The following is a 27,910-nucleotide window of genomic DNA, read 5'->3' on the forward strand; positions in this document are numbered from 1 at the left end:
GACACAGTACCTCCAACAAGTCTCTAGTTGGCTCTGCAGTAATGATGGATACCGGAACCACGTTTCTCACCACCCAGGATGCCAAGGCCTCAGTTATCCGCTTTGCAGTAGGATGACTGCTGTGATATTTCATCTTCCTCGCAAAGGACTGTTGAACAGTCAATTGCTTACTGGAAGTAGTACAAGTGGGCTTACGACTTCCCCTCTGGGATGACCATCGACTCCCAGCGGCAACAACAGCAGCGCCAGCAGCAGTAGGCGTTACACGCAAGGATGCATCGGAGGAATCCCAGGCAGGAGAGGACTCGTCAGAATTGCCAGTGACATGGCCTGCAGGACTATTGGCATTCCTGGGGAAGGAGGAAATTGACACTGAGGGAGTTGGTGGGGTGGTTTGCGTGAGCTTGGTTACAAGAGGAAGGGATTTACTGGTCAGTGGACTGCTTCCGCTGTCACCCAAAGTTTTTGAACTTGTCACTGACTTATTATGAATGCGCTGCAGGTGACGTATAAGGGAGGATGTTCCGAGGTGGTTAACGTCCTTACCCCTACTTATTACAGCTTGACAAAGGGAACACACGGCTTGACACCTGTTGTCCGCATTTCTGGTGAAATACCTCCACACCGAAGAGCTGATTTTTTTGGTATTTTCACCTGGCATGTCAACGGCCATATTCCTCCCACGGACAACAGGTGTCTCCCCGGGTGCCTGACTTAAACAAACCACCTCACCATCAGAATCCTCCTGGTCAATTTCCTCCCCAGCGCCAGCAACACCCATATCCTCCTCATCCTGGTGTACTTCAACACTGACATCTTCAATCTGACTATCAGGAACTGGACAGCGGGTGCTCCTTCCAGCACTTGCAGGGGGCGTGCAAATGGTGGAAGGCACATGCTCTTCACGTCCAGTGTTGGGAAGGTCAGGCATCGCAACCGACACAATTGGACTCTCCTTGTGGATTTGGGATTTCGAAGAATGCACAGTTCTTTGCTGTGCTGCTTTTGCCAGCTTGAGTCTTTTCATTTTTCTAGCGAGAGGCTGAGTGCTTCCATCCTCATGTGAAGCTGAACCACTAGCCATGAACATAGGCCAGGGCCTCAGCCGTTCCTTGCCACTCCGTGTGGTAAATGGCATATTGGCAAGTTTACGCTTCTCCTCCGACAATTTTATTTTAGGTTTTGGAGTCCTTTTTTTACTGATATTTGGTGTTTTGGATTTGACATGCTCTGTACTATGACATTGGGCATCGGCCTTGGCAGACGACGTTGCTGGCATTTCATCGTCTCGGCCATGACTAGTGGCAGCAGCTTCAGCACGAGGTGGAAGTGGATCTTGATCTTTCCCTAATTTTGGAACCTCAACATTTTTGTTCTCCATATTTTAATAGGCACAACTAAAAGGCACCTCAGGTAAACAATGGAGATGGATGGATTGGATACTAGTATACAATTATGGACGGGCTGCCGAGTGCCGACACAGAGGTAGCCACAGCCGTGAACTACCGCACTGTACTGTGTCTGCTGCTAATATATAGACTGGTTGATAAAGAGATAGTATACTCGTAACTAGTATGTATGTATAAAGAAAGAAAAAAAAACCACGGTTAGGTGGTATATACAATTATGGACGGGCTGCCGAGTGCCGACACAGAGGTAGCCACAGCCGTGAACTACCGCACTGTACTGTGTCTGCTGCTAATATATAGACTGGTTGATAAAGAGATAGTATACTCGTAACTAGTATGTATGTATAAAGAAAGAAAAAAAAACCACGGTTAGGTGGTATATACAATTATGGACGGGCTGCCGAGTGCCGACACAGAGGTAGCCACAGCCGTGAACTACCGCACTGTACTGTGTCTGCTGCTAATATATAGACTGGTTGATAAAGAGATAGTATACTCGTAACTAGTATGTATGTATAAAGAAAGAAAAAAAAACCACGGTTAGGTGGTATATACAATTATGGACGGGCTGCCGAGTGCCGACACAGAGGTAGCCACAGCCGTGAACTACCGCACTGTACTGTGTCTGCTGCTAATATATAGACTGGTTGATAAAGAGATAGTATACTCGTAACTAGTATGTATGTATAAAGAAAGAAAAAAAAACCACGGTTAGGTGGTATATACAATTATGGACGGGCTGCCGAGTGCCGACACAGAGGTAGCCACAGCCGTGAACTACCGCACTGTACTGTGTCTGCTGCTAATATATAGACTGGTTGATAAAGAGATAGTATACTCGTAACTAGTATGTATGTATAAAGAAAGAAAAAAAAACCACGGTTAGGTGGTATATACAATTATGGACGGGCTGCCGAGTGCCGACACAGAGGTAGCCACAGCCGTGAACTACCGCACTGTACTGTGTCTGCTGCTAATATAGACTGGTTGATAAAGAGATAGTATACTACTAATATTATATATACTGGTGGTCAGGTCACTGGTCACTAGTCACACTGGCAGTGGCACTCCTGCAGCAAAAGTGTGCACTGTTTAATTTTAATATAATATTATGTACTCCTGGCTCCTGCTATAACCTATAACTGGCACTGCAGTAGTGCTCCCCAGTCTCCCCCACAATTATAAGCTGTGTGAGCTGAGCAGTCAGACAGATATATAATATATATAGATGATGCAGCACACTGGCCTGAGCCTGAGCAGTGCACACAGATATGGTATGTGACTGACTGAGTCACTGTGTGTATCGCTTTTTTCAGGCAGAGAACGGATATATTAAATAAACTGCACTGTGTGTCTGGTGGTCACTCACTATATAATATATTATGTACTCCTGGCTCCTGCTATAACCTATAACTGGCACTGCAGTAGTGCTCCCCAGTCTCCCCCACAATTATAAGCTGTGTGAGCTGAGCAGTCAGACAGATATATATAATATTATATATAGATAATAGATGATGCAGCACACTGGCCTGAGCCTGAGCAGTGCACACAGATATGGTATGTGACTGAGTCACTGTGTGCTGTGTATCGCTTTTTTCAGGCAGAGAACGGATTATAAATAAAACTGGTGGTCACTGGTCACTATCAGCAAAACTCTGCACTGTACTGAGTACTCCTAATGCTCCCAAAAATTAGTAAATCAAGTGTCTCTCTAATCTATTCTAAACGGAGAGGACGCCAGCCACGTCCTCTCCCTATCAATCTCAATGCACGTGTGAAAATGGCGGCGACGCGCGGCTCCTTATATAGAATCCGAGTCTCGCGATAGAATCCGAGCCTCGCGAGAATCCGACAGCGTCATGATGACGTTCGGGCGCGCTCGGGTTAACCGAGCAAGGCGGGAAGATCCGAGTCGCTCGGACCCGTGAAAAAAAACATGAAGTTCTGGCGGGTTCGGATTCAGAGAAACCGAACCCGCTCATCTCTAGTGCTGACACTATCCCGTAATTCCATAAACAAAGCCATCCATTCTGGTGTCGACTCCCTAGGGGGTGACATCACCATTACAGGCAATTGCTCCGCCTCCACGCCAACATCGTCCTCATACATGTCGACACACACGTACCGACACACAGCAGACACACAGGGAATGCTCTGATAGAAGACAGGACCCCACTAGCCCTTTGGGGAGACAGAGGGAGAGTTTGCCAGCACACACCCAAGCGCTATAAATATATATAGGGACAACCTTAATAAGTGTGTTCCCTTTATAGCAGCTCAAATATTATAAATATCGCCAATAAGTGCCCCCCCTCTCTGTTTTTACCTTGTTTCTGTAGTGCAGTGCAGTGCAGGGGAGAGTCCTGGGAGCCTTCCTCGCAGCGGAGCTGGGCAGGAAAATGGCGGTGTGCTGAGGAGAATAGGCCCCGCCCCCTTTTCGGCGGGCTTCTTCTCCCGGTTTTTTTGGAACCTGGCAGGGGTTGAATACATCCATATAGCCCCAGGGGCTATATGTGATATATTTTAGCCAGAATAGGTATATTACATTGCTGCCCAGGGCGCCCCCCCCAGCGCCCTGCACCCTCAGTGACCGCTGGTGTGAAGTGTGCGGAGAGCAATGGCGCACAGCTGCAGTGCTGTGCGCTACCTCATGAAGACTGAGACGTCTTCTGCCGCCGGTTTCTGGACCTCTTCTCTATTCGGCATCTGCAAGGGGGTCGGCGGCGCGGCTCCGGTGACCCATCCAGGCTGTACCTGTGATCGTCCCTCTGGAGCTAGTGTCCAGTAGCCTAAGAAGCAAATCCATCCTGCACGCAGGTGAGTTCACTTCTTCTCCCCTAAGTCCCTCGTTGCAGTGAGCCTGTTGCCAGCAGGACTCACTGAAAATAAAAAACCTAACAAACTTTTTCTAAGCAGCTCTTTAGGAGAGCCACCTAGATTGCACCCTGCTCGGACGGGCACAAAAACCTAACTGAGGCTTGGAGGAGGGTCATAGGGGGAGGAGCCAGTACACACCACCTAGTGGTCAAACTTTTAAATTTTGTGCCCTGTCTCCTGCGGAGCCGCTATTCCCCATGGTCCTGACGGAGTCCCAGCATCCACTAGGACGTCAGAGAAAAAAATAAGATTTTACTTACCGATAAATCTTTCTCGTAGTCCGTAGTGGATGCTGGGGACTCCGTCAGGACCATGGGGATTAGCGGCTCCGCAGGAGACAGGGCACAAAAATAAAGCTTTAGGATCAGGTGGTGTGCACTGGCTCCTCCCCCCATGACCCTCCTCCAAGCCTCAGTTAGGATACTGTGCCCGGACGAGCGTACACAATAAGGAAGGATTTTGAATCCCGGGTAAGACTCATACCAGCCACACCAATCACACCGTACAACTTGTGATCTGAACCCAGTTAACAGTATGACAAACGTAGGAGCCTCTGAACAGACGGCTCACAACAATAACAACCCGATTTTTTTGTAACAATAACTATGTACAAGTATTGCAGACAATCCGCACTTGGGATGGGCGCCCAGCATCCACTACGGACTACGAGAAATAGATTTATCGGTAAGTAAAATCTTATTTTCTCTGACGTCCTAGTGGATGCTGGGACTCCGTCAGGACCATGGGGATTATACCAAAGCTCCCAAACGGGCGGGAGAGTGCGGATGACTCTGCAGCACCGAATGAGAGAACTCCAGGTCCTCCTTAGCCAGGGTATCAAATTTGTAGAATTTTACAAACGTGTTCTCCCCTGACCACGTAGCTGCTCGGCAGAGTTGTAATGCCGAGACCCCTCGGGCAGCCGCCCAAGATGAGCCCACCTTCCTTGTGGAATGGGCCTTGACAGATTTAGGCTGTGGCAGGCCTGCCACAGAATGTGCAAGTTGAATTGTGCTACAAATCCAACGAGCAATCGTCTGCTTAGAAGCAGGAGCACCCAGCTTGTTGGGTGCATACAGTATAAACAGCGAGTCAGATTTTCTGACTCCAGCCGTCCTTGAAATATATATTTTCAATGCTCTGACAACGTCCAGCAACTTGGAATCCTCCAAATCGCTAGTAGCCGCAGGCACCACAATAGGCTGGTTCAGGTGAAACGCTGAAACCACCTTAGGCAGAAAGTGAGGACGCGTCCGCAGTTCTGCCCTGTCCGAATGGAAAATCAGATATGGGCTTTTATACGATAAAGCCGCCAATTCTGACACTCTCCTGGCTGAAGCCAGGGCCAGTAGCATGGTTACTTTCCATGTAAGATATTTCAAATCCACCGATTTGAGTGGCTCAAACCAATGGGATTTGAGAAAATCCAAAACTACATCAAGATCCCACGGTGCCACTGGGGGCACAACCGGGGGCTGTATATGTAGTACTCCTTTTACAAAAGTCTGGACTTCAGGAACTGAAGCCAATTCTTTCTGGAAGAAAATCGACAGGGCCGAAATTTGAACCTTAATGGACCCTAATTTGAGGCCCATAGACAATCCTGTTTGCAGGAAATGTAGGAATCGACCCAGTTGAAATTCCTCTGTCGGGGCCTTCCTGGCCTCACACCACGCAACATATTTTCTCCAAATGCGGTGATAATGTTGTGCAGTCACCTCCTTCCTGGCTTTTACCAGGGTAGGGATGACCTCTTCCGGAATGCCTTTTTCCCTTAGGATTCGGCGTTCAACCGCCATGCCGTCAAACGCAGCCGCGGTAAGTCTTGGAATAGACACGGTCCCTGCTGAAGCAGGTCCCGTCTTAGAGGTAGAGGCCACGGATCTTCCGTGAGCATCTCCTGAAGTTCCGGGTACCAAGTTCTTCTTGGCCAATCCGGAGCCACGAGTATCGTTCTTACTCCCCTTTGCCGTATAATTCTCAGTACTTTTGGTATGAGAGGCAGAGGAGGAAACACATACACTGACTGGTACACCCATGGTGTTACCAGAGCGTCTACAGCTATTGCCTGAGGGTCTCTTGACCTGGCGCAATACCTGTCCAGTTTTTTGTTGAGGCGGGACGCCATCATGTCCACCATTGGTCTTTCCCAATGGACCACAATCATGTGGAAGACTTCTGGATGAAGTCCCCACTCTCCCGGGTGCAGATCGTGTCTGCTGAGGAAGTCTGCTTCCCAGTTGTCCACTCCCGGGATGAACACAGCTGACAGTGCTAACACATGATTTTCTGCCCAGCGGAGAATCCTTGCAGCTTCTGCCATTGCCCTCCTGCTTCTTGTGCCGCCCTGTCTGTTTACGTGGGCGACTGCCGTGATGTTGTCCGACTGAATCAACACCGGCTGACCCTGAAGCAGAGGTTTTGCCAGGCTTAGAGCATTGTAGATTGCTCTTAGCTCCAGTATATTTATGTGAAGAGACGTCTCCAGGCTTGACCACACGCCCTGGAAGTTTCTTCCCTGTGTGACCGCTCCCCAGCCTCTCAGGCTGGCATCCGTGGTCACTAGGACCCAGTTCTGTATGCCGAATCTGCGGCCCTCTAACAGATGAGCACTCTGCAACCACCATAGCAGAGACACTCTTGTCCTTGTGGACAATTTTATCCGCTGATGCATCTGCAGATGCGATCCGGACCATTTGTCCAGCAGATCCCACTGAAAAGTTCGTGCATGGAATCTGCCGAATGGAATCGCTTCGTAAGAAGCTACCATTTTTCCCAGGACTCTTGTGCATTGATGCACAGATACTTTTCCTGGTTTTAGGAGGTTCCTGACTAGATCGGATAACTCCCTGGCTTTCTCCTCCGGAAGAAATACCTTTTTCTGAACAGTGTCCAGAATCATCCCTAGGAACAACAGACGTGTCGTCGGGATCAGTTGGGATTTTGGAAAATTCTGAATCCACCCGTGTTGTTGGAGCACTACTTGGGTTAGTGCTACTCCGACCTCCAGCTGTTCTCTGGATCTTGCCCTTATCAGGAGATCGTCCAAGTAAGGGATAATTAAGACGCCTTCTCTTCGAAGAAGGATCATCATTTCGGCCATTACCTTGGTAAAGACCCGAGGTGCCGTGGACAATCCAAACGGCAGCGTCTGAAACTGATAATGACAGTTTTGGACCACGAACCTGAGGTACCCTTGGTGTGAAGGACAAATTGGAACATGAAGGTAAGCATCCTTGATGTCCAAGGACACCATAAAATCCCCTTCTTCCAGATTCGCTATCACTGCTCTGAGTGACTCCATCTTGAACTTGAATTTTTGTATGTACAGGTTCAGAGATTTTAGATTTAGAATCGGTCTTACCGAGCCGTCCGGCTTCGGTACCACAAATAGCGTGGAGTAATACCCCTGTCCCTGTTGTAGGAGGGGTACCTTGACTATCACCTGCTGAGAATACAGCTTGTGAATGGCCTCCAATACCGTCGCCCTGTCGGAGGGAGACGTTGGCAAAGCAGACTTTAGGAAACGGCGAGGAGGGGACTTCTCGAATTCCAACCTGTAACCCTGAGATACTACCTGCAGGATCCAGGGGTCCACCTGCGAGTGAGTCCACTGTGCGCTGAAATGTTTGAGGCGACCCCCCACCGCCCCTGAGTCTGCTTGTAAGGTCCCAGCGTCATGCTGACGCCTTTGTAGAAGCCGGGGAGGGCTTCTGCTCCTGGGAAGGAGCTGCTTGTTGCAGTCTCTTACCCTTTCCTTTGCCTCGGGGCAAATAGGAATGTCCTTTTGCTCGTTTGTTCTTATAGGAACGAAAGGACTGCGGCTGAAAAGCCTGCGGCTTTTTCTGCTGGGAGGTGACCTGGGGTAAAAAGGTGGATTTTCCGGCCGTTGCCGTGGCCACCAGATCCGATAGACCGACCCCAAATAATTCCTCCCCCTTATACGGCAATACTTCCATATGTCGTTTGGAATCCGCATCACCTGACCACTGGCGCGTCCATAAACTTCTTCTGGCAGATATGGACATCGCACTTACTCTTGATGCCAGAGTGCAAATATCTCTCTGTGCATCTCGCATATAAAGAAATGCATCCTTTAACTGCTCTATAGTCAGTAAAATACTGTCCCTATCCAGGGTATCAATATTTTCAGACAGTGACTCCGACCAAGCCACGCCAGCACTGCACATCCAGGCTGAGGCGATTGCTGGTCTCAGTATAACACCCGTATGTGTGTATATACTTTTTAATGTATTCTCCAGCCTCCTATCAGCTGGATCCTTGAGGGCGGCCGTATCAGGAGACGGTAACGCCACTTGCTTTGATAAGCGTGTGAGCGCCTTATCCACCCTAGGAGGTGTTTCCCAGCGCGCCCTAACCTCTGGCGGGAAAGGGTATAATGCCAATAACTTCTTTGAAATTAGCAGTTTTCTATCTGGGGTAACCCACGCTTCATCACACACTTCATTCAGTTCCTCTGATTCAGGAAAAACTATCGGTAGTTTTTTCACACCCCACATAATACCCCTTTTTGTGGTACTTGCAGTATCAGAGATATGCAAAGCCTCCTTCATTGCCGTGATCATATAACGTGTGGCCCTACTGGAAAATACGTTTGTTTCTTCACCGTCGACACTGGATTCAGTGTCAGTGTCTGGGTCTGTGTCGACCGACTGAGGTAAAGGGCGTTTTACAGCCCCTGACGGTGTCTGAGACGCCTGGACAGGTACTAACTGGTTTGCCGGCTGTCTCATGTCGTCAACCGACTTTTGTAGCGTGCTGACACTATCCCGTAATTCCATAAACAAAGCCATCCATTCTGGTGTCGACTCCCTAGGGGGTGACATCACCATTACAGGCAATTGCTCCGCCTCCACGCCAACATCGTCCTCATATATGTCGACACACACGTACCGACACACAGCAGACACACAGGGAATGCTCTGATAGAAGACAGGACCCCACTAGCCCTTTGGGGAGACAGAGGGAGAGTTTGCCAGCACACACCCAAGCGCTATAAATATATATAGGGACAACCTTAATAAGTGTGTTCCCTTTATAGCAGCTCAAATATTATAAATATCGCCAATAAGTGCCCCCCCTCTCTGTTTTTACCCTGTTTCTGTAGTGCAGTGCAGGGGAGAGTCCTGGGAGCCTTCCTCGCAGAGGAGCTGGGCAGGAAAATGGCGGTGTGCTGAGGAGAATAGGCCCCGCCCCCTTTTCGGCGGGCTTCTTCTCCCGGTTTTTTTGGAACCTGGCAGGGGTTAAATACATCCATATAGCCCCAGGGGCTATATGTGATATATTTTAGCCAGAATAGGTATATTACATTGCTGCCCAGGGCGCCCCCCCCAGCGCCCTGCACCCTCAGTGACCGCTGGTGTGAAGTGTGCGGAGAGCAATGGCGCACAGCTGCAGTGCTGTGCGCTACCTCATGAAGACTGAGACGTCTTCTGCCGCCGGTTTCTGGACCTCTTCTCTATTCGGCATCTGCAAGGGGGTCGGCGGCGCGGCTCCGGTGACCCATCCAGGCTGTACCTGTGATCGTCCCTCTGGAGCTAGTGTCCAGTAGCCTAAGAAGCAAATCCATCCTGCACGCAGGTGAGTTCACTTCTTCTCCCCTAAGTCCCTCGTTGCAGTGAGCCTGTTGCCAGCAGGACTCACTGAAAATAAAAAAACCTAACAAACTTTTTCTAAGCAGCTCTTTAGGAGAGCCACCTAGATTGCACCCTGCTCGGACGGGCACAAAAACCTAACTGAGGCTTGGAGGAGGGTCATAGGGGGAGGAGCCAGTACACACCACCTAGTGGTCAAACTTTTAAATTTTGTGCCCTGTCTCCTGCGGAGCCGCTATTCCCCATGGTCCTGACGGAGTCCCAGCATCCACTAGGACGTCAGAGAAAAAATAAGATTTTACTTACCGATAAATCTATTTCTCGTAGTCCGTAGTGGATGCTGGGGACTCCGTCAGGACCATGGGGATTAGCGGCTCCGCAGGAGACAGGGCACAAAAATAAAGCTTTAGGATCAGGTGGTGTGCACTGGCTCCTCCCCCCATGACCCTCCTCCAAGCCTCAGTTAGGATACTGTGCCCGGACGAGCGTACACAATAAGGAAGGATTTTGAATCCCGGGTAAGACTCATACCAGCCACACCAATCACACCGTACAACTTGTGATCTGAACCCAGTTAACAGTATGACAAACGTAGGAGCCTCTGAACAGACGGCTCACAACAATAACAACCCGATTTTTTTGTAACAATAACTATGTACAAGTATTGCAGACAATCCGCACTTGGGATGGGCGCCCAGCATCCACTACGGACTACGAGAAATAGATTTATCGGTAAGTAAAATCTTATTTTCTCTGACGTCCTAGTGGATGCTGGGGACTCCGTCAGGACCATGGGGATTATACCAAAGCTCCCAAACGGGCGGGAGAGTGCGGATGACTCTGCAGCACCGAATGAGAGAACTCCAGGTCCTCTTTAGCCAGGGTATCAAATTTGTAGAATTTTACAAACGTGTTCTCCCCCGACCACGTAGCTGCTCGGCAGAGTTGTAATGCCGAGACCCCTCGGGCAGCCGCCCAGGATGAGCCCACCTTCCTTGTGGAATGGGCCTTGACAGATTTAGGCTGTGGCAGGCCTGCCACAGAATGTGCAAGTTGAATTGTGCTACAAATCCAACGAGCAATCGTCTGCTTAGAAGCAGGAGCACCCAGCTTGTTGGGTGCATACAGTATAAACAGCGAGTCAGATTTTCTGACTCCAGCCGTCCTTGAAATATATATTTTCAATGCCCTGACAACGTCCAGCAACTTGGAATCCTCCAAATCTCTAGTAGCCGCAGGCACCACAATAGGCTGGTTCAGGTGAAACGCTGACACCACCTTAGGCAGAAACTGAGGACGCTTCCGCAGTTCTGCCCTGTCCGAATGGAAAATCAGATATGGGCTTTTATACGATAAAGCCGCCAATTCTGACACTCTCCTGGCTGAAGCCAGGGCCAGTAGCATGGTTACTTTCCATGTAAGATATTTCAAATCCACCGATTTGAGTGGCTCAAACCAATGGGATTTGAGAAAATCCAAAACTACATTAAGGTCCCACGGAGCCACTGGGGGCACAACCGGGGCTGTATATGTAGTACTCCTTTTACAAAAGTCTGGACTTCAGGAACTGAAGCCAATTCTTTCTGGAAGAAAATCGACAGGGCCGAAATGTGAACCTTAATGGACCCCAATTTGAGGCCCATAGACAATCCTGTTTGCAGGAAATGTAGGAATCGACCCAATTGAAATTCCTCCGTGGGGGCCTTCCTGGCCTCACACCACGCAACATATTTTCTCCAAATGCGGTGATAATGTTGTGCAGTCACCTCCTTCCTGGCTTTTACCAGTGTAGGAATGACCTCTTCCGGAATGCCTTTTTCCCTTAGAATTCGGCGTTCAACCGCCATGCCGTCAAACGCAGCCGCGGTAAGTCTTGGAATAGACACGGTCCCTGCTGAAGCAGGTCCCGTCTTAGAGGTAGAGGCCACGGATCTTCCGTGAGCATCTCCTGAAGTTCCGGGTACCAAGTTCTTCTTGGCCAATCCGGAGCCACGAGTATCGTTCTTACTCCCCTTTGCCGTATAATTCTCAGTACTTTTGGTATGAGAGGCAGAGGAGGAAACACATACACTGACTGGAACACCCACGGTGTTACCAGAGCGTCCACAGCTATTGCCTGAGGGTCTCTTGACCTGGCGCAATACCTGTCCAGTTTTTTGTTGAGGCGAGACGCCATCATATCCACCTTTGGTTTTTCCCAACGGTTCACAATCATGTGGAAGACTTCTGGATGAAGTCCCCACTCTCCCGGGTGTAGATCGTGTCTGCTGAGGAAGTCTGCTTCCCAGTTGTCCACTCCCGGAATGAACACTGCTGACAGTGCTATCACATGATCTTCCGCCCAGCGAAGAATCCTTGCAGCTTCTGCCATTGCTCTCCTGCTTCTTGTGCCGCCCTGTCCGTTTACGTGGGCGACTGCCGTGATGTTGTCCGACTGGATCAACACCGGCTGACCCTGAAGCAGGGGTTTTGCCAGGCTTAGAGCATTGTAAATCGCTCTTAGCTCCAGTATATTTATGTGAAGAGACATCTCCAGGCTTGACCATACTCCCTGGAAGTTTCTTCCCTGTGTGACCGCTCCCCAGCCTCTCAGACTGGCATCCGTGGTCACCAGGACCCAGTCCTGTATGCCGAATCTGCGGCCCTCTAACAGATGAGCACTCTGCAACCACCACAGAAGAGACACCCTTGTCTGTGGCGATAAGGTTATCCGCTGATGCATCTGCAGATGCGATCCGGACCATTTGTCCAGCAGATCCCACCGAAAAGTTCTTGCGTGAAATCTGCCGAATGGAATCGCTTCGTAAGAAGCTACCATTTTTCCCAGGACCCTTGTGCAATGATGCACTGACACTTTTCCTGGTTTTAGGAGGTTCCTGACTAGCTCGGATAACTCCCTGGCTTTCTTCTCCGGGAGAAACACCTTTTTCTGGACTGTGTCCAGAATCATCCCTAGGAACAGCAGACGTGTCGTCGGAAACAGCTGCGGTTTTGGAATATTTAGAATCCACCCGTGCTGTCGTAGAACTACTTGAGATAGTGCTACTCCGACCTCCAACTGTTCTCTGGACCTTGCCCTTATCAGGAGATCGTCCATTTTCTTTGAAGAAGAATCATCATTTCGGCCATTACCTTGGTAAGGACCCGGGGTGCCGTGGACAATCCAACCGGGAGCGTCTGAAACTGATAGTGACAGTTCTGTACCACGAACCTGAGGTACCCTTGGTGAGAAGGGCAAATTGGGACATGGAGGTAAGCATCTGTCCCGGGACACCATATAGTCCCCTTTTTCCTGGTTCGCTATCACTGCTCTGAGTGACTCCATCTTGATTTGAACCTTTTTATGTAAGTGTTCAAATATTTCAGATTTAGAATAGGTCTCACCGAGCCGTCTGGCTTCAGTACCACAATATAGTGTGGAATAATACCCCTTTCCTTGTTGTAGGAGGGGTACTTTGATTATCACCTGCTGGGAATACAGCTTGTGAATTGTTTCCACTACTGCCTCCCTGTCGGAGGGAGACGTTGGTAAAGCAGACTTCAGGAACCTGCGAGGGGGAGACGTCTCGAACTTCCAATCTGTACCCCTGGGATACTACTTGTAGGATCCAGGGGTCCACTTGCGAGTGAGCCCACTGCGTGCTGAAACTCTTGAGACGACCCCCCACCGCACCTGAGTCCGCTTGTACGGCCCCAGCGTCATGCTGAGAACTTGGCAGAAGCGGTGGAGGGCTTCTGTTCCTGGGAATGGGCTGCCTGTTGCAGTCTTCTTCCCTTTCCTCTATCCCATGGCAGATATGACTGGCCTTTTGACCGCTTGCCCTTATGGGGACGAAAGGACTGAGGCTGAAAAGACGTTGTCTTTTTCTCCTTTATACGGCAATACTTCCATGTGCCGTTTGGAATCTGCATCACCTGACCACTGTCGTGTCCATAAACAACTTCTGGCAGATATGGACATCGCACTTACTCTTGATGCCAGAGTGCAAATATCCCTCTGTGCATCTCGCATATATAGAAATGCATCCTTTAAATGCTCTATAGTCAGTAAAATACTGTCCCTGTCAAGGGTATCAATATTTTCAGTCAGGGAATCCGACCAAGCCACCCCAGCGCTGCACATCCAGGCTGAGGCGATCGCTGGTCGCAGTATAACACTAGTATGTGTGTATATACTTTTTAGGATATTTTCCAGCCTCCTATCAGCTGGCTCCTTGAGGGCAGCCCTATCTGGAGACGGTACCGCCACTTGTTTTGATAAGCGTGTGAGCGCCTTATCCACCCTAAGGAGTGTTTCCCAACGCGCCCTAACTTCTGGCGGGAAAGGGTATACCGCCCATAATTTTCTATCGGGGGAAACCCACGCATCATCACACACTTCATTTAATTTATCTGATTCAGGAAAAACTACAGGTAGTTTTTTCACACTCCACAAAATACCCTTTTTTGTGGTACTTGTAGTATCAGAAATATGTAACACCTCCTTCATTGCCCTTAACAAGTAACGTGTGGCCCTAAAAGAAAAATACGTTTGTTTCTTCACCGTCGACACTGGAGTCAGTGTCCGTGTCTGTGTCGACCGACTGAGGTAAAAAGACGTTTTAACGCCCCTGACGGTGTTTGAGACGCCTGGACAGGTACTAATTGGTTTGCCGGCCGTCTCATGTCGTCAACCGACCTTGCAGCGTGTTGACATTATCACGTAATTCCTTAAATAAGCCATCCATTCCGGTGTCGACTCCCTAGAGAGTGACATCACCATTACAGGCAATTGCTCCGCCTCCTCACCAACATCGTCCTCATACATGTCGACACACACGTACCGACACACAGCACACACACAGGGAATGCTCTGATAGAGGATAGGACCCCACTAGCCCTTTGGAGAGACAGAGGGAGAGTTTGCCAGCACACACCAAAAAGCTATAATTATACAGGGACAACCTTTATATAAGTGTTTTTCCCTTATAGCATCTTAATATATATAATCATATCGCCAAATAAGTGCCCCCCCTCTCTGTTTTAACCCTGTTTCTGTAGTGCAGTGCAGGGGAGAGCCTGGGAGCCTTCCCACCAGCATTTCTGTGAGGGAAAATGGCGCTGTGTGCTGAGGAGAATAGGCCCCGCCCCCTTTTCGGCGGGCTTCTTCTCCCGTTTTTCTGAGACCTGGCAGGGGTTAAATACATCCATATAGCCCCAGGGGCTATATGTGATGTATCTTTTAGCCAGTATAGGTATTTCATTGCTGCCCAGGGCGCCCCCCACAGCGCCCTGCACCCTCAGTGACCGCTGGTGTGAAGTGTGTGACACTGCAGCTGTGCGCTACCTCATGAAGACTGAAAAGTCTTCTGCCGCCGGTTTCTGGACCTCTTCACTTTTCGGCATCTGCAAGGGGGTCGGCGGCGCGGCTCCGGGACCGGACTCCATGGCTGGGCCTGTGTTCGATCCCTCTGGAGCTAATGGTGTCCAGTAGCCTAAGAAGCCAATCCATCCTGCACGCAGGTGAGTTCACTTCTTCTCCCCTAAGTCCCTCGTTGCAGTGAGCCTGTTGCCAGCAGGACTCACTGTAAAATAAAAAACCTAAAAACTTTTTCTAAGCAGCTCTTTAGGAGAGCCACCTAGATTGCACCCTGCTCGGACGGGCACAAAAACCTAACTGAGGCTTGGAGGAGGGTCATGGGGGGAGGAGCCAGTGCACACCACCTGATCCTAAAGCTTTATTTTTGTGCCCTGTCTCCTGCGGAGCCGCTAATCCCCATGGTCCTGACGGAGTCCCCAGCATCCACTAGGACGTCAGAGAAAAAGGTATAATTTGTATGGATATTATTTATATTAATGTTTTAATGTGACCAGATGAAGTGTGTCATAACAGGTTGAATACTGAAGGTATTTTAAAATCACTCTCTTATTTTATAGTTTGAACATGAATATTGTAACCTTTCAATCAGTGGCAAGCCGATGCCAGTTACCGCCGACATCCCTGATGCGTCAGCTTGGGCAGGTGAGGGATCTTTCTAGATCCCTCCCTGCTGTCAGAGACAGACAGACAGACATAGGATGGTGGAAAGAGACAGACAGGCAGACAGACAGACGGAGGGTGTGAGAGAATTGGTGGAAAGAGACACACAGAGGAAAGAGACAGACAGGCAGAGGATGGTGGAAAGACACACAGAGGAAAAGAGACAGACAGAGGATGTGAGAGGATGGTGGAAAGAGTCAAACAGGGAGACAGAGGATGTGAGAGGATGGTGGAAAGAGACACACAGAGGAAAGAGACAGAGGATGTGACAGGATGGTGGAAAGAGACACACAGAGGAAAAAAAAGACAGACAGGCAGAGGATGTGAGAGGATGGTGGAAAGAGACACACAGAGGAAAGAGATAGACAGGGAGACAGACAGAGGATGTGAGAGGATGGTGGAAAGAGACAAACAGAGGAAAGAGACAGACAGGCAGACAGAGGATGTGAGAGGATGGTGGAAAGAGACAAACAGGCAGAGGATGTGACAGGATGGTGGAAAGAGACACACAGAGGGAAAAAAAAGACAGACAGGCAGAGGATGTGAGAGGATGGTGGAAAGAGACACACAGAGGAAAGAGATAGACAGGGAGACAGACAAAGGATGTGAGAGGATGGTGGAAAGAGACAAACAGGGAGACAGAGGATGTGAGGGGATGGTGGAAAGAGAAACACAGAGGAAAGAGACAGACAGGGAGACAGACAAAGGATGTGAGAGGATGGTGGAAAGAGACACACAGAGGAAAGAGACAGGCATAATGAAGAGACAGGAAGCAGAGAGTAACAGAGAGATAGAAGGGAGATAGAAGGAAGGGACAGTCAGACAGAAGAAAGATACAGAAGGAGGAAATCACATATCAGTCCCTCTCCCCTGAAGCCATTAACGATGCCTATACATGAAACACCAGCCTGCTCCTATTGCACACAGTAAGGATCAGGAAATGGAAGAGCATCCTGCTCTGCAGAGGAACGAGGGGAGGTGCTGTGTAACGCTGCTGCACAGTGGAAGGGGAGGAGCCCCGGAGACAGAGTACAGACCAGAAACACAGTGTGTCAGCGGCATAGGGGAGGGTAGGGGCTGCAACTGACCCCACAACTCCTATAGTTATAATATAAATTAACATTGAGGAGAGACTTATGGGCACCTGTGTAGCCTTCCCCTGTATGGGAGTCCCCTACTGGGCTTCCTGTTACTGGCCGCTGCTGGAGTTCCGTGGGGGAGCTGCTGCTGCAGGGCATGCACAGCAGCTCTCTCGCAGCCATTATACTGTAGCCTGTGACTAGAGAAGGACCAGTGACCACTACCTGATCAGAGCACCAATCGCGGTAGCAGCCATTTGGTCCTGCGCACAGTGTAAACCAGCCCAGCAGACAGGCCCCCTTCCTCACAGGGAATCTTCCTCCTGCTGCCAGACAGACTCAGCAGCAGTCACTCGCTGCAAGAGAGCCCTCTCACCCTGCAGGGCTCCCAGCACCTGAAGAGATCCCCCCTGTCAGAGTCCGACCGGTGGTGCAAACAACTAATCAGGCACCCTCCTAAATGTGGTGCCTGTGCATTACACAGCCTTGTACCAGGTCCAAAAGTAATGACAGGGCTGGCTCTGCCCTCTGCCCTATCACAGCTTCCTCAGTGACTGGGGCGTGCTTTCATGTGAGCTGAAAGCACGCCCCTGTCAAAGCGGCACTTCTGTTAGGTGCCGCTTCAGCTGCTTTTTTTTAATGGGCTTTCACTGCCCAACGCGCCCCGTCCCCCTCTTCTGGCCCTTTCAACACTGCTAGCAGGAGGCACCGAGAGCGGTACCTCCAAAACACATTAAAAACAGTTATTTACCGGGTAAAAATGATTCAAATAATATGAAAGCTAAAGTAGATACTTATGATACAAAATATGTGTCATAAGTATCTGCTTTGTCACTGCCTCCCCTGACAGCAAAACCCTGCTTTAAATAAACGTAATATATTAAAAGTAGTAAAACATACCTGACTGTGAATGCACTCTCCAATGAAACATTTTCATCATGAAAAGTTACTTGGCAGTATCGAATGTCAGTAACTGAATTTGCCACATCGACATCAGGTAAAAGCCCTTTTACCAATTTCTCCTTGTTGACACTGGGTGTCCAATTGACCTATTCCAGTTACAGAGATAAAAATAAATAAATAATGAGTTAAATTACTGTATATACAGTACAGCTGTATCCCCACTAAACTTATTTGTAAAGGCCTGTTTTGTTTGCCGACATGTGGCCCCACCCCCCACATGAAAGACAGCCCATCAGCCACATTACACAAAACTGTCCCATTAATTCTGTTATTCCATCTCTACAGTACAGCAACTCTGCCATCCAATGATCCTGCTGTGGCTACACAGCATGTTATACCTCTGGTGCTGGCCATGAGGATAATTCAGTCCCGATCGTAGTTGTACAAAAAAAACGCTACCCTCTATTTTATTGGTCGCAATGGCTGTGTGTGATGTCCCACAGCCACAGCAACCTACCCCAGCAACGGTCCAGACACGCCTCTGTTGTCCGAACCGCACCCATTAAATGGAGCGTCGACACCCACAAAGCACGATGACTACGTCCCATTTTCACCCCCCTCCAGGTTTCACACTGCGCTCTGAAGAGAATGAGCATTTGTAATTGAATTGTGCATTTCTCTGGTGTGCGCATGAAGGCGAAGTGTGCAAGTTTAACAGTGAAACTCGCACCCCATTGAGTGTGTCTGCTACTATTGTACAGAAATTTCAGATTAAGAAATAGCAGATTTGTGATGTACAATATCATATAATTTCACAGTGTCTGGACAAAAAGGTTGAGTGTGTCTAGGTCGATATGGACAAAAGGTTTTAGTGAACTGCGTCCCCTTGCATGGATCCCGAGCAGGTTACTATTCCCAGTCATAGTCCACGTGGTTAGTAAAGTATGAAAAAAAATAAAAAAATGTTGTAATACAATTCATGTCGACCATATGATGTGTCGACCTTGTGTCCATGTCGACCATTAGTGGTCAACCTATTGACTATCGACCTATCATCCAGATCCCGGGAAAAAATAGGATTTTAATTACCTACCGGTAAATCCTTTTCTCGTAGTCCGTAGCGGATGCTGGGGTCCACATTAGTACCATGGGGTATAGACGGGTCCACAAGGAGCCATATGCACTTTAAGAGATTAATAGTGTGGGATGGCTCCTCCCTCTATGCCCCTCCTACCAGACCCAGTCTAGAAACTGTGCCCGGGGAGACGGACATACTTCGAGAGAAGGAGATACACAGATAGATAGTGGTGAGACTCACACCAGCTCACACATAAAACAAAAGGAAAGCCAAGCTAACCAACTTGGAACGAGTCAGCAACGACTGAACTAACAAACTGAACCAAGTAACAATGCAGGTATACGAAGCACTGGGCGGACAGCCAACATCCTCTACGGACTACGAGAAAAGGATTTACCGGTAGGTAACTAAAATCCTATTTTCTCTTATGTCCTAGAGGATGCTGGGGTCCATATTAGTACCATGGGGATGTACCAAAGCTCCCAGTACGGGAGGGAGAGTGCTGAAGCTCCTGCAGAACAGATTGACCAAACTTTAGGTCCTCAGAGGCCAAAGTATCAAACTTGTAGAACTTAGCATATGTGTTTGATCCTGACCAAGTAGCTGCTCGGCAAAGCTGTAAAGCCAAGACACACCGGGCAGCCACCCAGGAAGAACCCACCTTACGAGTAGAGTGGGCCTTAACGGATTTTGGACATGGCAAGCCTGCCGTAGAATAAGCATGCTGGATAGTAAACCGGATCCAGTGAGAAATCGTCTGCTTAGAAGCAGGACACCCAACCTTGTTGGGATCATAAAGGACAAATAGAGCATCGGATTTCCTGTGACGAGAAGTTCTCTAAACATAAATTTTCAAAGCTCTCACCACATCCAAGGATTGTGAGGTAATTGAGTCAGTAGCCACTGGCACTACAATAGGTTGGTTGATATGAAAAACCACTGGAAAGAAAAGGAATGTCTCTTTGTTGGCGCACTTATAGAAGAAAAGTAAGTATTATTAAAATTTAACTTTAATTGTCATACGATTAAAAATGCCTGATGATGTGAAAAATTGCAAGACAAAAATTACAAACAATACACTAAATAAAATATATATCAGATACTTGTGTGTCTTTATTATATTAATATAACTCTTGTGTGTGTGCAAAAAAATCCTGAGACCAATCACAAATTAATAAACTAATGGAATTATACCCTTATTCGTTAACATACCCTATAGGTTGCCGGGCCTTGTCTATTCAGGCTACAAAGGGGTATATAGCAATATCTAATAGTCAGTATGTCCTAGCAATAGCCTGACGACTTTGTATATGGTGTATTAGAGTACAGTAGGCTTAGTAATGCCTCACCTTAATCAAAACTATTGTTGCTTATGGTGAAGGCATAGTATAAATGCAACTAATCCCATAAAATGTAATTTCACTGTCGTTATATCATATAGCTTAATTGAAACTAGATCCCTTCCAAATATTAAGCAAGCACGAGCTTATACCCGCTCACTGTGTTAGGAGTCTCTTAAGCAAGCACGAGCTTATTCCCTCTGCCCGCTCACTGTGTTGGATGTCTCTAATCAGTGTTGGGATATTGCCAAAACAATGCCACCTGTAATTATTAATAGCCCTTTTCATATGGTGTAGCTTTAAATACACCTTTCTGAACTGACTATTTTGTTGCTATCCCAGAGATTATAATAATTGCAACTATAATTACATGTTTCCCATTAAACAGGCTCAAATTGTACACTGTGTCTTTTTGTTGCATAAATTGTTACAGGCAAGTGTCAGGGTAAATCTATATGGTAAACTGATATAGTACTACAAGATATGCTGGCATTTATATATTAAAGGTACAGCTCTAACATTTAAACTTATCCTGTTAGATAAAAGTAACTTATCCGCTGTAACTGTCCACACACACACACACACACACACACACACACACACACAGTTACAGCGGATAAGTTATTTTTATCTAACAGGATAAGTTTAAATGTTAGAGCTGTACCTTTAATATATAAACGCCAGCATATCTTGTAGTACTATATCAGTTTACCATATAGATTTACCCTAATACTTGCCTGTAACAATTTATGCAACAAAAAGACACAGTGTACAATTTGAGCCTGTTTAATGGGAAACATGTAATTATAGTTGCAATTATTATAATCTCTGGGATAGCAACAAAATAGTCACTTCAGAAAGGTGTATTTAAAGCTACACCATACGAAAAGGGATATTAATAATCACAGGTGGCATTGTTTTGGCAATATCCCAACACTGATTAGAGACATCCAACACAGTGAGCGGGCAGAGGGAATAAGCTTGTGCTTGCTTAAGAGACTCCTAACACAGTGAGCGGGTATAAGCTCGTGCTTGCTTAATATTTGGAAGGGATCTAGTTTCAATTAAGCTATATGATATAACGACAGTGAAATTACATTTTATGGGATTAGTTGCATTTATACTATGCCTTCACCATAAGCAACAATAGTTTCGATTAAGGTGAGGCATTACTAAGCCTACTGTACTCTAATACACCATATACAAAGTCGTCAGGCTATTGCTAGGACATACTGACTATTAGATATTGCTATATACCCCTTTGTAGCCTGAATAGACAAGGCCCGGCAACCTATAGGGTATGTTAACGAATAAGGGTATAATTCCATTAGTTTATTAATTTGTGATTGGTCTCAGGAATTTTTTGCACACACACACAAGAGTTATATTAATATAATAAAGACACACAAGTATCTGATATACATTTTATTTAGTGTATTGTTTGTAATTTTTGTCTTGCAATTTTTCACATCAGGCATTTTTAATCGTATGACAATAAAAATTAAATTTTAATAATACTTACTTTTCTTCTATAAGTGCGCCAACAAAGAGACATTCCTTTTCTTTCCAGTGGTTTTTCCTCAATTTTTTGTCTATGGCAGCACCCCCTAGAATGGCATTGTGAATCAATACGCAATATTAAAATTGGGGAACCGTATCGTTTATTTGAGACATTATCAATCTGATATAAGTCTAATGCAGAGGATTCCCATTTCCCCTTTTCCTTAATCTACTGGTTGATATGAAAAGCTGACACAACCTTTGGAAGAAATTGCTGATGCGTTTTGAGCTCAGCTCTATCTTCATAGAAAATTAAATAGGGGCTCTTGCATGACAAAGCCCCCAATTCTGAGACACGTTTAGCAGATGCCAATGCCAACAGTGTGACCGTCTTCCAAGTAAGAAACTTGATGTCCACCTTCTGCAAAGGTTCGAACCAATCCGATTGCAAGAACTGCAGCACCACATTCAGGTCTCAAGGTGCCGTAGGAGGCACAAAGGGCGGTTGGATGTGCAGAAACCCTTTCAAGAAAGTCTGAACCTCAGGGAGGGCAGCCAATTATTTCTGGAAGAAAATGGACAAGGCCGAAATCTGGACTTTTATGGAGCCCAAGCGTAGGCCTACATCCACACCTGCTTGCAGAAAAAGGAGAAACCGTCCCAGTTGAAACTCCATGGTTGGAAACTTCTTGGATTCACAGCAAGACACATTAATTCCAAATCCAATGGTAATGTTTAGACGTAACTCTCTTCCTAGTTTGAATCAGGGTAGGAATGATCTTTTTCAGAATGGCCTTCCGAGCTAAGATCTGGCATTCAACCTCCATGCCATCAAATTGTAGCCACGGTAAGTCTTGACAGGCGAACAGCCCCTGTTGCAGAAGGTCCTCGTGAAGAGGAAAAGGCCTCGGATCCTCCAGTAGTAATTCCAGAAGATCTGCATACCAAGCCCTCCTTGGCCAGTCCGGAGCAATAAGGAACTCTTGTTCTTTTTATTAATTTTAGCACCCTTGGGATGAGTGGAAGTGGAGTGAACACAATACATTGACTGAAACACCCACTGAGTTACCAGCACGTCCACCGCCACTGCTTAAGGGTCTCTCTACCTGGAACAGTACCTCTGAAGCATCTTGTTGAGGCGAGAAGCCATCATGTCTATCTGAGGTACCCCCCCAACGGCTTGTCACCTCTGCGAACACCTCCGGGTGGAGGCCCCATTCTCCTGGATGGAGATCGTGTGCTGAGGAAGTCCGCTTCCCAGTTGTCCACTCCCAGAATGAAGATTGCGGACAGCGCCAGCACGTGCTTTTCTGCCCAGAGGAGGATTCTTGTTACCTCTACCATTGCAGCTCTGCTCTTCGTTCTGCCTTGCCTGTTTATGTAGGACACCGCTGTGACGTTGTCCAACTGAACCTGAATAGCTTGATCTTGTAAAAGATGTGCCGCTTATAGAAGGCCGTTGAAAATGGCCCTTAGTTCCAGAATGTTTATCGGAAGAATGGATTCCAGACTTCACCTCTTTCTTTGGAACTTTTCCCCTTGGGTGACCACTCCCCAACATCTGAGACTTGCATCCGTGGTTAGAAGGATCCAATTCTGAATCCCGAACCTGCGGCCTTCGAGTAGGTGAGAAGTTTGCAGCCACCAGAGGAGTGAAATTCTGGCTTTCGGCGACAGGCGTATACGCTGGTGCATGTGAAGATGTGATCCCGACCATTTGTCTAGGAGATCCAGCTGGAATGATCGCGCATGGAATCTTCCATTTGTCCAGGAGAGCCAGTTAGAAGAACCGTGCGTGGAATCTTCTATACTGTAAAGCCTCGTAGGAGGCTACCATCTTCCCGAGAAGGCGAATGCACTGATGAACCGATACCCGGGATGGCTTCAAGACATCCCAGACCACTGATTGGATCACCAACGATTTCTCCACTGGTAGAAACACCCTCTGCACCTCCGTGTCAAGTATCGTCTCCAGGAAAGGTAGTCTCCTTGTCGGCTCCAAATGTGACTTTGGAAAGTTCAGGATCCACCCATGATCCAGGAGTAGACGAGTTGAGAGAGCAATACTCTGCAACAACCTCTTCCTGGACGGTGCTTTTCTCAGCAGATCATCCAGATATAGAATTATGTTCACTCCCTGCTTGCGGAGGAGTAACATCATCTCTGCCATGACCTTGGTGCTGTGGAGAGACCAAAAGGCAGTGCCTGGAACTGATAGTGACAATACAGCAGTGCAAATCTGAGATAAGCCTGGTGAGGCGGCCAGATCGGAATGTGAAGGTATGCATCCTTGATATCCAAGCATACCAGGAATTCCCCTCCTCCAGACCTGAATTACCGCTCTCATAGACTACATCTTGAATTTGAATTCCCTTAAATAGGGGTTCAAGGACTTTAGATTTAATATCAGCCTTACCGAACCATCCGGTTTCGGTACCACAAACAGGTTTGAGTAATAACCCTTGTGGTGTAGGTGAGGTAGAACTGGGACAATAACATTTGTTTGGACCAGTTTTTGAATGGCTTTCTGCAGGATAGCACTTTCAGTCAGTGAAACTGGTAAGACTGATTTGAAGAATCTGTGAGGTGGGAGTTCCTGAAACTCCAGTCTGTGGCCCTGGATAACTATGTCCATCACCCAGGGGTCTAGGCAAGAGGACGCCCAGACGTGACTCAAATATTTTAGTCTCGCTCCCACCTGCCAGATCTCCAGGCTGGGATGTCCACCGTCATGCTGAAGATTTTGAGGAAGCAGAACCTGGTTTCTGTTCCTGAGAACCTGTTGGTGTAGATTTTTTTGATTTCCCTTTACCACCCCTAAAGAAGGTGGAAGGGGATTTGGATTTTTTTTTAATTTTGCGGTTCGAAAGGACTGCAGTGTAGGATAAGATTTCTTAGTTGGTGGAGCTGCTGAGGGGAGAAAGGTTGACTTACCCGCAGTTGCCGTGGAAATCCATGCATCTAATGCGTCCCCAAACAGAGCCTGACCTGTGAAGGGTAGGTTCTCCACACTTTTCTTAGATTCTGCATCCACAGTCCATTGACGTAGCCAGAGTCCTCTGCGTGCCGAGACTGCCATGGAAGTAGCCCTTGCATTCAGCATTCAAAGGTCCTTCATGGCCTCCATCATAAACCCAGCAAAATCCTGAATGTGATGCAAAAACAATTCAATGTCACTCGTATCCATCGTATTTAAGTCCTCTAGTAATGTGCCTGACCACTTTACTATGGCTTTAGAAATCCACGCACAAGCAATAGTGGGCCTTAAAGCCACGCCTGTAGCAGTGTATAGAGATTTGAGTGTAGTCTCAATCTTACGGTCAGCTGGCTCTTTTAGGGCGGTTGAACCAGGGACAGGTAAAACCACCTTTTTAGACAATCTGGATACAGAAGTCTCTACTATAGGTGGGTTTTACCATTTCTTTCCATCTTCCTCGGGGAAAGGGAAAGCAATGAGAATTCTTTTACGCATCTGGAAATTTTTCTCTGGGTTCTCCCAGGATTTTTCAAATAAAGAGTTCAGCTCTTTAGAAGCAGGGAAGGTGAGAGAGGATTTCTTATGTTCTGTAAAATAAGATTCCCCTTCTGGCTCAGGTACCTTCTCAGTAATATGCAAAACTTCCTTAATGGCTTCAATCATCAGCTGCACCGCCTTTGCAAGGGATGCATCCCCCCGCTGCATATCCCCATTACTGTCCCCTGTATCAGAGTCGGTATCAGTGTCAACTTGCAATATTTGAGCAAGTGTACGTTTTTAAGAGTATGTAGGTGAGGTATGTGAGGGAGTGGGAGCTGAAAGCTGCGAACCCTCTACAGATTTTCTCAAATACTGCGTTTCTTTCTCATATGTGAAATCCTGGATGAAATCTGGGATATCATTCCCCTTAAAGAATCCACCCATGGGGGTTCAGATTCAGAAGATTGGGAAAGCATATTGCAAATATGAGTACATGGGATAGAATCCTCTGAAGAAGATACACACTCTGCAGCACATGATACAGAGCCCTTAAACATGGTAATGTGGATAAATACACATACACACAGGAAAATGTCAGACACAGTTTCCGCCAGAGTACCTTCAGAGAGTCACAGAGTATAAGAAGCCAGTCACACAGTGCCCCAGTAGGCAGTTATGACAAACGGCCGACGTTGACTGAGTAACCTTAATAGGATAAACAGTTCATATAATCACACTCCCCCCCCCCGCCCCTTTCAATAACACCCTGGTACCGCAGAGGATAGCTGGCATTATGTGGAGGACAGCGCTCCCCATCAGCGTTCTGATGCTGTGATCTGCAGGGAGAAAATGGCACTTGCGAGTGCTGGGTCCGCTCTGAGGAGAAGTCCTGCCCCCTGTAATGGCGCGTCTTCCCGCACTTAATTATACTGGCCTGAGGTAATGTGCTGCTAACAGTGGGATTAGCCCGTTAGCGTTAGTTGACCAGTATAGGGTGATTGTGCTGGCCCAGGACGCCCCTCACAGCGCCATACACAGGGTGCCGCTGAGCCTTCCGGAGTGCAGCCTGTTAGAGCTATGCTCCCACCCTTGTGCCGCCATACCCGCTGGCAACCTGCTTCCCAGGCCGCCGGCGTTGTACTCACCACTCTTCTTTCTTCTGGCTCTTTTAGGGGGTGGTGGCCGTGCTGCAAGAGTGAGCGGTCGCCTTGTGGGCTTGCGATCAGCACCCTCAGGAGCTCAGTGTCCTGACAGCGGAGATAGAGAACCATGAACTTCAAGAGTTGGTTCCTACTCCCCCCCCCCCCCCCTTCCCCCTAAGTCCCACGAAGCAGAGAGGCTGATGCCAGTAGCCTTCCTGTAACCTATTAGAAAAAACAATAAAACCAGAAAAACTCCTAGGAGTTCCCCTATCTGTGAACGGCTCCTCCAGGCACATTTTCTAAACTGAGTCTGGTAGGAGGGGCATAGAGGGAGAAGCCAGCCCACCCTATTAATCTCTTAAAGTGCCCATGACTCCTAGTGGACCAATCTATAACCCATGGTACTAATGTGGACCCCAAAATCCACTAGGACGTAAGAGAAATAGGAAAAGGGAACAGACTTTGAGGGATCCTGGAATACTTGCATGTAATGCTGGGTACACACTAAACAATGTGTGTAACCAGCAGCTGCCTGATGTGATGGGATCATACATTTCAGCATCCTTACAAACTGCACGATGCAGTGGACGATGGTCTTGTGTATCGTTGCCAGCCACATATAAAATGCATGCTGTTGATCCAAGGAATGACCGATGGGAGCGCATTATCGTGGGTACACACTGAGCGATATGGCAGATATATTGTCCAATATTATACCCCTTTCAGACTGGCATAAATTTCCCAGGTTATTATTTGGGGATTTTGCTTAGTCTGAAAGGGTCCAGACAGAATATCCCGGGTCAAGCGTCCCGGCATTTCATCTCAGGTTGTGAACTGGGATGAAGCCAGAATTGACCCGGGATGCGTGCAGTGTGAACGGGTAAGCCGGGTTAAGGCAACCCGGCACCTGTTATCTATGTGGTTCTGCACTGTGACAGAACCACATAGACGGAGTACAGTCCAACTCACTTTAGTCCCACCTCAGGAATTCCTCCGACCGGCTTCTGAAGGGGAGTGTTTAAGGTAGAGATGAGCGGATTCGGTTTTACTCGGTTTTACTCGGTTCTCAAAACCGAATCTTATTGGCTCACGGATGTCACGTGTTTTGGATAGCCAATAAGATTCGGTTTTGAGAACCGAGTAAAACCGAGTAAAACCGAATCCGCTCATCTCTAGTTTAAGGAAAAACCCAGTCCGTCTGTTTAGGGTGATTTTTAGATCAGTTTTATTGTTGTATGTTGTATTCCATCGATGGAGTTGTATGTGGAATACATTTTTTAATATATCTTTCTGAATGGATCTCATATTTGAGGAAAAATAAACATCCTGAGAAAAATCTACAAGGCCTCATAGAAGAGTCTGGTGGAAGGACACAGTAAAAGAAACCTTTCGAGGAACATAGGGCCTATTTTTAAGGTGAGCGTCTTATTGGAGGGAAAGGGTGACCCCTAATGTTGTGAACACAAAAAGACATAAGAAGTTCAGAGAGAA

The 27,910-nt window shown here is 47.6% G+C and overlaps 1 protein-coding gene across 1 annotated transcript in view; it reads right to left on the minus strand.

The window, feature by feature from the left end:
• Positions 1 to 27,910, minus strand: part of SMCHD1 (structural maintenance of chromosomes flexible hinge domain containing 1) — an 838,152-nt gene that overhangs the window by 228,609 nt on the left and 581,633 nt on the right. Inside the window, exon 26 of the mRNA XM_063923554.1 lies at positions 17,900 to 18,048. Within this exon, the coding sequence (XP_063779624.1) occupies positions 17,900 to 18,048 (149 nt within the window). The remainder of the gene's footprint in view (positions 1 to 17,899; positions 18,049 to 27,910) is intronic.

This window comes from Pseudophryne corroboree, chromosome 5, assembly GCF_028390025.1.
Source record: "Pseudophryne corroboree isolate aPseCor3 chromosome 5, aPseCor3.hap2, whole genome shotgun sequence".
NCBI classification, from domain to species: Eukaryota; Metazoa; Chordata; class Amphibia; order Anura; family Myobatrachidae; genus Pseudophryne; species Pseudophryne corroboree.